The 14,878-nt window shown below is 46.4% G+C and overlaps 1 protein-coding gene across 1 annotated transcript; it reads right to left on the minus strand.

Moving 5' to 3' along the window:
• Nucleotides 1–3,596: 3,596 nt before the first annotated feature.
• Nucleotides 3,597–8,656, minus strand: LOC117839056 (uncharacterized). The gene is made up of 6 exons (XM_034719298.2): nucleotides 8,185–8,656; nucleotides 7,777–7,883; nucleotides 5,940–6,048; nucleotides 4,893–5,054; nucleotides 4,608–4,781; nucleotides 3,597–4,002 (listed from the first exon to the last, which is right to left on the minus strand). Exons 1-6 carry the CDS (start codon nucleotides 8,452–8,454, stop codon nucleotides 3,961–3,963), a joined length of 864 nt encoding a protein of 287 aa, XP_034575189.1. The 5' UTR covers nucleotides 8,455–8,656; the 3' UTR covers nucleotides 3,597–3,960.
• Nucleotides 8,657–14,878: the final 6,222 nt, after the last annotated feature.

Raw genomic sequence — 14,878 nt, forward strand, 5'->3', positions numbered from 1 at the left:
GCTCGCTCTAGCTGCCTAGCGTGCGGCCGGATCATAGGAACGAGGTGCACAAAACCGAAGACCAAACGCGATACGCATGCATCTGCATGCACGTACTCCATCTGCTCACCCGGATCGGAGCATGAAACTGCCAAGCAACAATTCATCAAGACAAGATCTGACTTAGCTTTCTCGTTCTGGAGTAAATTCAACCAGCGGCTACTACGTTATCAGACACCGTCATAGTAATCTTTGTACGTGCTCAGTGCCTCGCGCTGACACAGCCAGGCCCTTTAAGCCAGGCAACTAACCCTCTTCTTCTCTTCCGATAATCCATGCTTATTAGTCAGCGCGGTGGTTCCAAGCACGCACGCACGTACGTGCAGTGCGTCGTGGAGACGACCGACGAGATCGATCCGGTCTACAGTTTATTATTATATATAAGGCTGAATTAATTAACCAGCCGCTTGTTGGTTGCATTGCGGCTGTATTTGACATACATGTCTGGATTAGTTAGTAGGACCAGTAAGCTGTGTGGTGCTGCTAGTCAATCTCTTGTGGAGCGACGACATTATTTGGGGTTCCAGTTTGACATAGCTATCGTGTTTTGTTACGTCGTGAGCTTCATTCGCGTATGTATATGCTTTTCACACGTGCGACGCATGCTCTATATACGGAGTGTGGTATATAAGAACGAGAACGTAATATAAGAATGAGAACGTGCTGTTCCAAATATATATAAATCATCGTTTTCATTTTATCATAATTCAAACTTCTCTAATCTGACCAAACCTATACGGAAATACACTAATATCCATAACACAAAATTGGCCCAGTTAAATCCACCACAAAATGAATCTTGTTATTGCATTCCTTTGTTGTTGTATATGCGAGTAGATACTTGTTAATTTGATTAAAATCAGAGAAGTTTAATTAATTTAGAACAAAGGTGGAATGACATAGTGCATATATTACATATCTCGGAATGTATATGCAGTAACAAGTGATATCAAAACGTACCACATGCATGTATGTTCATCTTGCACGCTCAAGTGGAACTGCTAGTACCGTATACACGCAGCAGTACAGCACACGTCATTTTTATCGGAGGACGGTTGTTACCTCCTCCGTTCCAAATTGAGAATATTTGAACTTTTTATACATCTAAATAGCTAAAATGATCTATAATTTGAAATGAAACGAAGGAAGTACGGATTGGTCAGCACGTTTCTGATTATACATGTGCGCACCGCAAGTCAGAAACAAGCAGGTTGATGAACTACACCAGCAAATTGAATTTGCTTCCTCATTACTAATAAATTAAGTAGTGGCTAGCTCGAGCGACGCGATGGCGGACAAATTAAAGACGCACGCGGCGGTTGCTCAGTGCCTTTCCCTTCCCAACGTCGATTCGTGCTTTGTCGTACGCCAAACCGGACATGTACGTAGCGTACGTAGGCATCTGCATGCCGGCGCGACAGGTGCTGCTGGCTGGCCCCTCCTTTTGGAATCGTCGTTTGACTTGTACGTTGGCACACGCACGTTGTACACGTGCAGGGATATGGTATCGACCCTCGTGCGCCACGCGCGCACGGATGATCTCATATCGCCTCGATCGTATGAGTGTCCATATGGTCGAGGTCGGATAACTAAACGACCTAGCTCATGTGAACGGAAGAACCACGCCGCCGGCAGGAAGCTCAACTGAAGAACGACGTGCTTTGTGCAGTACGTTGTGCTTGCTTCCGCAATGGTATAACTGTCGCCAAGTTGGTCACCTTCCAAAGAATCGGTAGAGGTTGTCGTAGCATGCATGTTTCCAACAGACATCGACTGGGAAATAGTCCATATGTTTGTCGTAGCGCGCACCGGCTAGTCGGCGGCTACAGCAGACTCGCAGTAATTAGGCAGAGAACGCAACGGGCAGGTGCTCCATGCGTGCACGGGCCGTCTTTTTTGTTTTTTTTCTTTTTTGAAAGATTCTCACAAATACGTCTCTCACGAAACCATTTCAAAATCTAGACCCTTAGCTTGGCATCAAGCTTACACGTCTCGGCGCCAGCCATCCTGACGTTAAGGTCCATGCGCAGCTGCTGACGCGGATGACGGGTGGCGGGGCTTGGCGCCATCCATCATGGCGCCGAGCAATTTACCCATACCTCTTCGCGTTTCGAACGAAACAAGTATAATTATTCCGAGGAGTGTACAACAAACTACATTGCAGTTCAACTGGTTAGGACATGGGCTTTTTATCCCAGGGGTTTGAACTCAAGTCTCTGAGATAATAAGCCCATGTCCTAACCAGTTGAACTGCAGCATAGTTTGTTGCACACTTCTCGGAATAATTATACTTGTTTCGTTCGAAACGCGAAGAGGTATGGGTAAATTGCTCGGCGCCAAGATTTACGGCGCCAAGGCTTGGTGTCATGATGGATGACACTAAGCTCCCGCCACGTCGGCATCCGCGTCAGCAGCTGCGCATGGACCTTGGCGTCAGGATGGCTGGCGTCGAGATGTCTAAGCTTGGTACCAGCTGGATGGTGCCAGCTAAGAGTCCAGATTTTGAAATGGTTCCGCTAGGGACGTATTCGTGAGAATTAAAAAAAAAAGGCTAAAAAAACAAAAAAATCGGCGTGCACTGGCGCCAAAGGGGAAATGCCTGGCCGCGTGCGTCACGGCCCGACCGTCATCCTGAGCCTGCGGGTGAGGACGAACGGCCCACGTGATGGAGCTGGTGATATGGGCTGTGACCGAGAGCAAGAAAGACGAGGACAGAGCATGTCTCGGCCCGCGGCCTGCCCCGCCGCCAATCCTATCCTCTCCTCTCCTCTCTGGCCCGCCACTGACCTCCCCACGCCGCCTCCGCCTCCCGCGCCGTCGAGGAATCCAAGCCCAGTGAAGCGGGCGGGAGGTGGGGAGCGACCGGCGGCGAGGTCGCCGGCGGCCGGGGTGGTGGTGGAGGCGGCGGCGGGGTTAGGGTTAGGATTCGGGGTTGCTGGGGTGGGGACTCCAATGGCCGGCGACTATAGAAGAGGAGGAGGGTGGGGACGCCGAAGGACCGGCGGTGGCGGCGGTTCAGCCGGCGACGGAGGCGAGGCGGCGCGGTAGCGCCGCGGGCCGGGCGGGGTGGACGGCCGGTGGGCTGGTGACCGACGGCGGGAGCGAGGATGCCCATGGGATTAGGAAGGGCGGGCGAGCGGGCAGCGGTAGTTGGTGAGGGGCGGCGCGGCAGCCGCCGGCCAGGATGGAGGAGGAGAGAACGGGGGTGGGGGAGGAAGAAGATGAGGTAGCTGGCTTCCGTGCTCCACATAGGAGCCCCCCTGCCCCGCGCCCGCGCCGGAGCTTCGTCCACCACTCCACCACACCACTACTGTGGGCAGTCGCGGCGGGATGTCGAGCATCTTGCTTGTGTGTAAAACTAATAAAAATTGGAGACTAGGGTAGTGTTTGGTTAATAATCTGATTATGATTACTGAAGGTAACGAATCCCATTACATATGTTTGGTTGTGGTAATCGAATCCCTTACTTAAATAATATCTATACAAGTTTGTTACCCCTCTTCCCTCACCGTAATCAGATATAGCACCCATACAGTAATCTGATTATGTTACTAGAGTGCAACCAAACAAAAAAGGCAATCACATATTCCACCTCCAAATACACTGTAATTTGATTCCCTTTGCGTTTACATTACCTTAGCATGAACCAATCACTATCTAGGTATCAGCCCGGTAATCCTGCAAGAGAACAGTCTGGCATCTGCACGGCTGCGCCATCACCAAACATGGCTCCAGAGTTGGAGGACCACGAGATAATAGTACCACCAGAGTTTTACATGTTCCATTCCAGAGAACTTGTATGGGTCAATCCACTCTCTATCCTATGTACATCGTCATCTCCACGACCGCGCTCCTGGGTGCTGTACTGTACTCTACTCGTCGCTGCCAAGCGGGCAGCACCACCGGTGGATTGGAATTGGATCACTTGTCCTTGGTCACCTCAACGCCGATCCGCTCAGCCACCTGCACACCGAGACAGCAAGCGGGCACAGGTATCAGACGCCTTGCTTTGCGGCAAACTGCTGCTTCTCATCTGAAAACTACAACGTTGTACCCCCAAAAAACGAGCCAACATTTGAAGATGTAAGTGTGGGGAATAAATGTTTAATTCTTGCATATCCAGTTATCCACAATTTCACATGCCGGTCGCATCTGGACTATTCTTCAGACCGTGATGACAAATGGTACTCACTCGGCCACAAATGCAGCCATCCATCATTTCCCACTAGTGCGTGGCAGTCTGACGGAGCTGCCGTTACCCATTCATCAACAATCAGAGCAGCCAGCACAGCCCAGTGAGCCGTACCGGCAATAATCCTACTGTCACTAGACCAACCAACGAACGAACGATCCAGGCATGTGCTCCGATGGTGGAATTTATTAGCTCGCCAAGGGATGAAACCTCTCTCTACCCATGCCACCAGCATAGTGATACCAACACCAATTACCAAACCACTCTGCATTCTCGCAAGTTGCAACCAACATAACAAGAAAAGCGAGCTACTTTGCCCAGATAAAAGAAAATGGTAAATGCTTGGGGGTAAAGTGTACAGAAAAAATAGAAATACCTCCTTGAAGGAGTGAACGTCGCTACCCCAGAGCCAGGCATCACAGCCTGCATCTCTAGCTCCCCATATATCATTTCTGCGATCGTCGCCAACATGCACAGCTTCTTCAGGCTTCACACGTAAAAACTCACAGGCCTTCAAGAATATTGTTGGATTTGGCTTCTCTGCTGCAACCTGTTTGTAGAGTATACAGAAACAAGAGTTTTCAATACAGTACATTTCCTGTAAATAATAAATATACAGCAATAAAATGAAGCTGAAGAATGACAATATAAGTCAATAGACCTCTGCAGAGACAGCAACTGCATCAAACCAGTGGTCACATTTCAGGGTCTGCAGAAGTGGCCGTAGGCGGGTATCAAAATTGGAGACTACGGCAGTTTTAACACCAGCTTTCCTTAAAGCTTTAAATACATTTTCAGCATCAGGATCACAAAGCTTCCAAGCCTAGCGAGCATAAAAGGCTTCTATTAGACTGGCCCAAGTCAGAGACAACAAAGACAATATTCTAAGTTATTTTTGTTTGCTGACTACTCCCTCCATCCCAAAAGACAAGTCATTTTAGGATTGTCCTAAGTCAAAACTTTTTTAAGTTTGACCAAGATTATTGAAAAAACTACATATATTTATGGTACTCCCTCCGTCCCAGAATATAGCTACGTTAAGACATTTTCAGACAGATTAAGAAGTCTGACAAAAAGACTCAATTGCCCTTAGTCAACTTCCAAAGCTTCTTTATAGGATAATGATGTGCTAATTTGGTGGTGCATACATGGCATCAGATGTGGATGAGCCATGCACACCAGAGTTTCTTTGGCGTCTGATTTGATGGAGGCTAAAAAAGCGCTTGGGATTCTGATTTATTTGACACCATGCAAGCAATTGCGACATGCAAACATTGTTTCAGCATGGAAAATCTTACCGCCAGCCCATACCAAATTGATGCCAATCAACGTATTAACGCTAATTACCGTGGCCTAAGTCGAGGGACGATGCATGCGGAGAGGACCGTCAATTCGTTATGCGCGTGGGGAGATGTGGTTTGAGGGTATTTTGGTCCCTTCATATGTAAAATGTGGTGTTGTAACTCTAAATGTAGTTATATTTGGGACAAAATTTGAACGCTTAATGTAGCTATATTCTGGGACAGAGGGAGTATGAAATAAGTGACATTAGATTTATCATAAGATATATTTTTATAATATACCTATTTGATGCCATAAACATTGATATTCTTCTCTATAAATTTGGTCAAAGTTAAGAAAGTTTGACTTAAGACAACTCTAGAATGACTTGTTTTTTGGGACGGAGGGAGTACATAGTTAATGTAACCTTTTCTGTCATAAAGTATTGATACAGTTCCTCAAAGTACTGTGCATCTGAACAGCCTGTAGAAGAAGTTACTATGTGCTGCCAAAAAGGTCTCCCATCATCCACATACCTGGTCCATGTTGGTATAATAACTTAATCTCAAAATGGATCAATGATAATATATAGAATAGGCAGTACACAAAAAAAAGAAGATAATTTAGAGAAAAGAAGGAGCATGAAGTACTACAGCACAACGGGTACAGCACTAATAGGGAATGGGTTTGCAAAGACAACATAAACAAATGAGTGAATAAATAAAAGGCCAGCAATGATCAGCCCTGACCCACATCCAAACATGTCCAGAAATAACATTATCTCTGGATGGTTTCCCTAAATGGGTGCTGCCAGTAAGTAATCATGAAAAAACAAATGAGTGCAAGAAAAAAAGTGAACTTAACAGCTTACTGGATGTCTATAACAGGGAAGCTCTCATGGTAGTTCTGAAGAGGGCCCATTTAGCAACAAAAAACAATCAATGTATATAAGTAGAGCTACTGTACTAAGTAATGGAAAAGCAGAAGAGCATGAAGTCAGATTAAATGTGTCAGGGTGCACCTTCAAGGTAAGGTTCTGATCACACTATCTGATTAGGGAAAGAAACAAATTAATGTGTTTACATGAATTATGAGATCATGAAACTATAACATTAGAAAGTAAAGAAATGAACAAAATGATAACTTAGGATGCAAATAATAAATAAATAATCGAACTGTAATTCCCTTCTAATTTTAGAGCACTCAATAAGATTAAATAACACTGCAGTCTTGTTCTAATACACAAGCATTGGCTTCTCCGCTAACTATACAACTTCTTTTGAAACAAAATAATTTTGCATAGTTTGTTATCTGAGCATGCATAAAAGACATGCCTAACAATATGCGCCTGGGAACGTAAGGATATGGAAGCCTTAAGCAGAAACCTGTTTGGTGAAAATCTATTTTAAGGTTGAAGCTTGAATGCTTGATGCTCAAATAAATGGACTGAAAAAAATGGCAAAGCAATGCAATAGTATGCCTCATCTAAACACGTCACTATTTTTAAATCTTCCCTTTTCTTTCCCAATTTGTTTTGCGAATCTAGGGTTGCCAATAAGTACCAGCTGAACTGAGAGCCGTTATGCATACAAGTGATTCTGATTTGTCGTTCAGCGTGTTCGAACGGCTGCCGCTGCCGCTGCACGCTGCCTGCTGCTGCTGCTGCTGCAGCTGCGCTGCTCTCACCCAAGCAGCAGCAGGTAGCTGCAAAGCAGCGCCCCGAACACGCTGGTTATTTGCGAATCTAGGGCTGCTAATAAATAACAGCTGAACTGAGAGCCGTTATGAGTGATTTTCCCAATTTGTCGTTTTTGCAAATCTAGGGCTGCTGAAAGTAACAGCTGAACTGAGAGCCCTTATGCGTACAACTGGCAAGGCTGTCGTGTACTAGGAGTCCTTAATCCTTGTATGGACCGAGCACTGTTAAATGTCGTTTTACGCAACATGCATGGCACCACACACCAATTCTCATGCAGGTTCATGGAGTTGACAACATAGAAAACTTGCATGAAATCAAATAACTGAAAAAGGAAGAAGAGTAATCCTCAACGTCAGCAAATTGACCTTTGAGCTAATCAACTTGCATCACACCAACGAACACTCACTAAGTCTAACCAAAAAGAATATGCAGACAGGAAACAGGGCAGTACGGCATAACAATATCTAAGGGATTACTGTCAATAACCAGGTCTTCCTGCACAGGCATCAGGCAGAGTGAGACAAATTTTCAGCAAATGGCATGTATATGCATCAGAAGTCCGCACCTGAGACGAGATCCGCCCCATGGTTGCTCATATGCCCGCCTGTACCTCATTAAGATCTCATCTTCTGAGTATTTCACTCCATACTTCTCACCAATGCTCTTATACACCTAAACAGAGGCAACAAACAACACGATTCAGAAAACATACTTTTTCAGGCAAATTCCATCATGAATACCAGGAGCCATATTAAGCCAGACAGGCAGTGCAAAACTGAGACCCAACAATTCAATCCGAGCAGCATTGATCAGAAGGCAACCCTATCGTGCTACAGGAGCGCAGCGCAATCGCCACCCAGACTGCACATCACAGTATCACACTACTCCCTGAGGTAAAGATCACTAACGCAGCAAGTCGCTAGAACCTGAAGAAGAGGGCTGGAAGAGGAAGGGAACGGCGAGTCGCACTGACCTGTGCCGTGGGCTGGGCAGGGACGATGAGGGTGCCGACGGCGTCGACGAGGAGGGCGCGGTGCGTGACGTCGCCGTAGATGGACTTGCGGTAGTCGTAGTACTCCCTCGCCACCGAGAGCTCCCACCCGGCCCCACCCTCCTCCTTCTCCTTCCCCCTCTCCCTATCCCTCTCCGTCTCCGCCGCGGACGACGTGCCCAGCCACCGCCCTCCCGAGAACGCCGCCGCGCGCGCCCTCGCCGCCGCCGAGCGCAGCGCCGGCGCCGCCATTTCCGCGGGTGCGGTTGTGGAGGACTGGAGCTGGGGGCCCAGCCGGGCACCAGGAAATGTGATGGGCGGCGGCGCTGGGGGTGGAGATGTGATGTGAGAGATGTGCGCGGCGAGGCGAGGGAGGTCAGAGGTGCGGGCGTGTGGCGGCAGGCGGTGGCTTTTCTGTTGCTCTTTCCTTGCTGGGTGCCTGGGTGTGGTGTCTGGTGTGTGCTGCTTCGGTTTCTTTTCTTTTCGGGAAGGGTTTTCGGTTGGTTTTGGACCACTTCGCCACTTGGGTTCGGGACTCTCTGGAGAATGTTCACCCGGACCTCTTGAATGCTTGCCTCTTTGGTAAGCTTGTGGCATGACCACGATGATAGACCAATTTTAGATTTAAGCCTAAATCCTATCTAGATTCTGTTTGGATCCACCGTCTAAAATTTAGCTAGCTAAATTTAGTAGTTATGGATCCAAACAGATCCAGCTAAATTTTAGCTAGCTAAAGATTCATTTAGCTACTCCAACCCAACTAAATTAGTAAATGACTGAACTACCCCTCCACTTCTCCTCGGGAAAATCTCCTCCCGCACAGCATGTCCTGCTGCCCGCCACTCCCTCACTGGGGGAATGCTGCTTGTTGGGCTCACCACCGCCCGCTCTGGCCACCGCCCCCTCCCCTTCGGCACCACCTCCCCGCGCGCCTCCCTTCCCTGCATGCACTGCCTTCCCCGCGCCCTTGGGCTTGCCGATGCTGGCCCGGTCGCCACCCCTCCCCGCGCCCCCTCCCCTCTGGCGCCACCTCCCCGTGCGCCGCCCCTCCCCGCACGTGCCGCCTCTCCCCACGCGCTGCCCCCACCCCGCCGGCCACCGTTGCCACGGGGAAGCGGCCACGACTGCCATGAGGTGGTAGCCACCAGAGGAGGAGGACGAGCCACCGCCGCTAGGTGCGGTGGAGGAGGATGGCGACGGGCTAGGGCTACAGGCCATGTTGCCGACCTCCTCGCCGGGTGCGGTAGTGATGGGGGCAAGGACCGGGATCGGGACTGCGACTTGGAGAAGAAGGGCAGCGAAGTTCCGTCGAGGAGCGGGCAGGAGTGGCGGCGGCCACGGCGACCCGGTCGGCGGAGGTGAGGTCCTCCCGGCCGACAGCGAGGCGGTACGCCATGTAGGTGGCGGTGGGCGTACGCAGGCGGCGGTGGGCGGCAGCGCCAACCGCTCACTCGGTTCTTGGCTCAGGCGGGCGAAGAGGAACAAGGATGAAGGGTGAGCTAAGGGAGATGATAAGCCCACCAGAGGGTAGTATGGTAACAAGTAGCATTTAGTATTTAGCTAGAAACAACCCTACTAAAGTTTAGACGTAGCCAGTAAAAATAAACTTCAATAAACTTCTAAACTTTAGATGGGTGGATCCAAACATGCCTTTAGCTTAAGAGTTTATTTAAATATTATCTAAAAACAACATTTTGATTTTGTTATGAGGAATATTATATTTTCATATAGATTCATTTCTCATAAAAGAAAGCTTGAACGGAAGATAAGAATTTAGTATAGTTCGTTCGAAAATACATATATTTTTCATGTAAGCATGTTGTAGTTAGCAAGTTTTATAGTTCTTAGAAATTCTATAGTAGAATACAGATGTACAAATCAACATCTTGATTTGTGATCAAATTCTCTAGAAACGGACTGCATGAATTATGGTTGGCATTGTTTTAGGTGTAGTTTTCAAGACCACGCACAATGTAGAAGTAGGACGTGTTATCCTACCATTTTGATGGTGATGTTTAGATTTAAAATGACTATACGTCGCACTCAATAAATATGAAGATTCGACTACGTCACATATCATTTATCTACTTTTATAGTTATTACATTGATACGGTTAGTAATTAATTTTATTTACAGTAATTTAGGATAGTACATCTCAAAAAAATTTATTAATAAATATACCTCTAAAGTATAAGAAATTGATAGAGTATACACCAATTTCACAAAAAGGTAAAAAATAAGTTAATATACAATGTTCTAATGGATGGAAACAAAGGTCTCTGTAAAGTTGTCGGGTAGATGACTATGTAGCATATGATAAAGGATGGAACGCAAGATTTTCTATAGAAATCATCAAAAAGATGACCCACCATCAGAGAGCAACCACTCTCTGATACAAGCAATAATATACATAGCATAAAAAATGAAATTCCTCTATAGGTCACTTCCTCTTAGTTAGTACAAATTGAAGGAGTATAACATTGGCAAGATAGTCAAGAACTATAGCTACAACAATAGAACCCAAAAATAGCAAAGGCTGCACTATATTTGCTCATGATGAAGAAAAATGGCAAATGCATACCCAAAATAAAAAATGTAGATGGAATATATATCTTGCAAAAGTTGTTAGCAGGAGACAAAGGGCAATGGTGGTTTATGCCAAAAAAAAATTGTTATAAATAGATATTATGAGAGCAATCTGCTTAATACAAATAACTATCCTTTTTTAGTGGACACTCATCTTAGCTCCTACTGAAGGTTGTCGAAGAAATAGTTGTTAGAGGAGGTATATACAGTACAGCTCAGAAAGAATTAAACACATCTCCATGATCACTCGTTCATTATTAAAAGAGAGAGTAAATTGGGTGGGTTGTTCAGTCATACCACCACCTATTTCTTTTGGTATTACTTCTCGACTCTGTTCATGGGAGTTTTAGGATGGCTAACGATAGGATTGTAACATTTTCTTTACGGGAAGACATCAACACACCTTGCAGTAAATCTACGAATTTAACTCTCCACTAATTAAAGTTTTTTCTAATACAGTCTGACTAATTTAAGGTTAGCCATGATGCAATTGAGGTCTTAAAATCATTCCACTGCCACTTCTCTTTATCATGTTTCAACTCATATTATATTTGCAGCAAAGTAATATAGAATATATTACAAAATAAAACATGACAGACGGACCAATTATAATTTTTCTCTGATTTCTTTAACATGAAGAATAATCTATCTCTAACACTTAATATACCGTGAATAAAGTTATATTTGCTGAACATTATAGTATGGTTAGTAGTTACCTCCATTCTTTTTTGATAAACCTATGTCACATTAGCACAATGATCAAGGTGAATATTCTTGCTTATTATCCAATTAATCATAACATCCAATTTTCCACGAGCACTCATCGATATCATCCAATATTTTTCTACAGAAGTTACTCTGCGTGCGAACTGAAAAGTTATTGGTGCCATGCTCCAGACGGCGACTCAAATATCACTATAAAAAAAAAGAGAATCTATCCAAAGAGAATAGAGGAAGTAATATCGGCATAAGCATAATCATTGTTTGTGTCGTACGATTATAAAAATTTCTAGTGTTCACACGGCAGATCGTCGTTAAGGGGTGTTTGGTAGCACTCCACCTCACAAAAATCAACTCCACTTCACCAACTCCACACTTTCCGAGCTCCACTTCACCAACTTCAGAAAAACATGGAGCTGATGTACGTGTTTGGCTGATTGCAGTGCTCCAGCTCCAAAAACACGAAGACTTGTTGTGAATAATCTATTTTACCCATTGTAAATAGATCAACATGTCATCCTCTTTTCTTTTCTCCCCTTCTCTTCCTCTCTCTTCCTCTGCTCGTGCTCGCCTTGGTCGCCTCCCCGCCAATCTACTCCACTCGGCGGTGACGGCGTTAGGGCTACAGCGTGGGGCGGCGGTGGCGGCGAGGCCACAGCGCAAGGGCAGCTTTGGAGGGGCCAACGCCCGGCGCGCGGTGGCAGATGGTGCGGCAGTGCCGGGCGGCGGCGGCCGCCCCGATGAGCGGTAGTGGAGGGGGCGACGGGCGGGCGCCCGTGCCGGGCGGTAGGCGAGCGACAACGTCAATTCTTTTGTTCTGCGAACCGGTAAGTTGTGTAACAAGTGACAATGGTGGGTAAATAACCCACAACTCCCCCAGGATGTCTAAAACGAGTATTTTTGGAGCACTCCTTGAGGTACTCCACAAAAAACGTGGATATGACCCTAGCTCCACTTTTTTTTCTGGAGCTGGAGTTGGTGAAGCTAGACGTATTTAGCCATGTTTGGCATGGCTCCACTCCACAACTCCTGCAACTCCAGTAAAAAATCCAGCCAAACACCTCAACTCCAAAACTCCATGGAGCTGTAGTGCAAATAGGGGTGGAGTTTTGGAGCACCTCTTTTGCTACTCCAAAACCCCCTCTTTTGAACCTCCTCGTGGAGTTGGTGGGTAATTACCCACCAATGCCACTGATTACACAGAAAAACGATTCGTTCTTTTCTCCTTCGAGACCCCCCGCGCCTCCGTTTCTTGCCGCGTCGCCCGCGCCTCCGTTTCTTGCCGCGCCGCCCGCTAGGGTTCTGGCGACCCTAGCCCCGCCGCCGCCCTACCTCCGCCGGCGGCCGGAGGCCCGCCGCCGCCCACCCTAGCCCCTTCGCCGGCCCCATTTCCCCGCCCACCCATCGAGCTCCACCGTCCGCCACTTTTCCGCGGTCACCCGCGCGCCACAGCCGCCCTACCCGCCGCCGGTGGCCGGAGGCCCGCCGCCGCCCGCCCTAGCCCCTTCGTCGGCCCCTTTCCCCGCCCGCCCCCCGCCCTAGCCCCTTCGCCGGCCTCCTTTACCCGCCCGCCCGCCGAGCCCCGCCGTCTGCCGCTGGCGCGCAGTCACCCGCGCGCCACAACCGCCCAACCCCCCGCCGGTGACCGGAGGCCCACCACCGCCGTCAAAAGAGATCCACTGACGGTCGCCTAAGCTCCGCCGTCCTCCCCATCAGGAGGAGATCCCCGCCGTCCGCCCGCGCAGGAGGAGTTCCGCCGGCCACAGGTATGGCAGAAACTTGTTTTTTTTTCATTAACCGAAAATCATGTCAAACCAATGTAGAACTCGATCGTGTTATTGGAATTGGAGTACACATTTGATTGTGCCTTTGCATCAGGAGTTTCGCCGCCATCCACCTCTACTGTGAAGTGCAATTTTTATAAGCACGAGTGAATCCTGAGAAAGTAAGGTATAGTAGTGCTAATAGTAGCATATATTTGCAGATTTGGCATTTAATTCATGCAAGAATACAAGTATCTATGGAGATCTTCACAACCAGTACATTATTTTTTTTTTGTACAATTCAATGGAACAGCTAGAGACAAACATGTATGGTTTGCTGTAGCTAAAAAGATGCCATTTTATTAAGTGCTGGAAAACGACGATCTAGAGAAAGAGAGGTTCATAAAGTAGTGCTACTATCTGTATATCTTTATAGGTACGGCATTCAGTTTATGCAAATAAATATGCATATATCAGCAAGATTTTGTAAGCCAACCATCACATTCGATTTTTTCCCCTACAATTCATTGACATACACGGTCTGCTATATTGCTATAGCTAGGCTGATGTCCTTTAAGTGCTGAAAATAGGATTCATAGAGTAGTGCTATTATTTGAATACATTCACAAGCCTAATATTCGATTCACTCAAATAAAGAAACGTATATCTACGAAGAGTTTTCAAACCAAACCATTATGTTCATTTTTTATACACAATTCATTACCGATTTTCCACTGCTACAGATAGAAATAAATGAATGGTCTGCTATATAGCTACAGTATATTTGTCATAATAATGTCAAGTGCATGGTAAAATGAATGGTCTGCTATATAGCTACACTATATTCGAAGGTGATTGATTATGATTATGCTTGTGGGTTGTGCAGGGGCTGGGGACTGGCGCCGTGATCCTATTCGCATTGAGCGGGAAGTACTTGCGCGTGCTGGTGTTCAGCAAGGATCTCTTCTTCATATACCTGCTGCCACCGATCATATTTATGCAGGGTATGGTGTTTATGCAAGCGATTGCTATGCGCTGCGATTGTTTTATGTCGTTACTTGGTAATTTTCCTCTGTGCCCATAAACGAAAATAAGATAGAAAGAGCACAACAATTAATAAGAAGTTGAGTTGGGAGACATACTGGTGGTTAAGGAAACTGTGGTACAATTGTAAGAACTGTGTCCCCTTTCCCCCTTTTAATTAAGATAACAGCAGACATCAGATGCTTTTGCATGACGCATATAATCATCATTACATCTATATTTGGTTCTTTATATTGCTATTTTAGGACCTGTTTGGATAAAGGATGTTTTTTGGAGGTTGCTTAAAGTAATAAAATCTCAAAAATATTTACTCAGTTAAACACTTCAATAGCAAAAACAACTATTGTTTACTGACCTAGGTGGTGTGTAACTCATAATTGTCCTTTTTTTATTCCATAATTCAGGTTCCAAGTGAAGAAGAAACAGTTGTTCCGAAACTTCAATACTATTACGTTGTTTGGTGCAGTTGGGACCTTGATCTCTTTCACTGTAATATCCCTTGGTAGGGGTTTATTCCTACATTATTTTTTTTGTGATTTATATCTGTTTCCGGTTGCTTCACT

Source organism: Setaria viridis, chromosome 9, assembly GCF_005286985.2.
Source record: "Setaria viridis chromosome 9, Setaria_viridis_v4.0, whole genome shotgun sequence".
Taxonomy (NCBI): domain Eukaryota; kingdom Viridiplantae; phylum Streptophyta; class Magnoliopsida; order Poales; family Poaceae; genus Setaria; species Setaria viridis.

What these genes read in the sequence shown, in the direction of transcription:
- LOC117839056 (XM_034719298.2), bottom strand. Translation starts at nt 8,454, where the DNA reads ATGGCGGCGCCGGCGCTGCGCTCGGCGGCGGCGAGGGCGCGCGCGGCG. An exon ending in CTGCCCAGCCCACGGCACAG is followed by an intron (nt 7,884 to 8,184) that starts GTCAGTGCGACT and finishes GCCTCTGTTTAG; the next exon opens with GTGTATAAGAGCATTGGTGA. An exon ending in ACGTTCACTCCTTCAAGGAG is followed by an intron (nt 4,003 to 4,607) that starts GTATTTCTATTT and finishes CTCGGTGTGCAG; the next exon opens with GTGGCTGAGCGGATCGGCGT.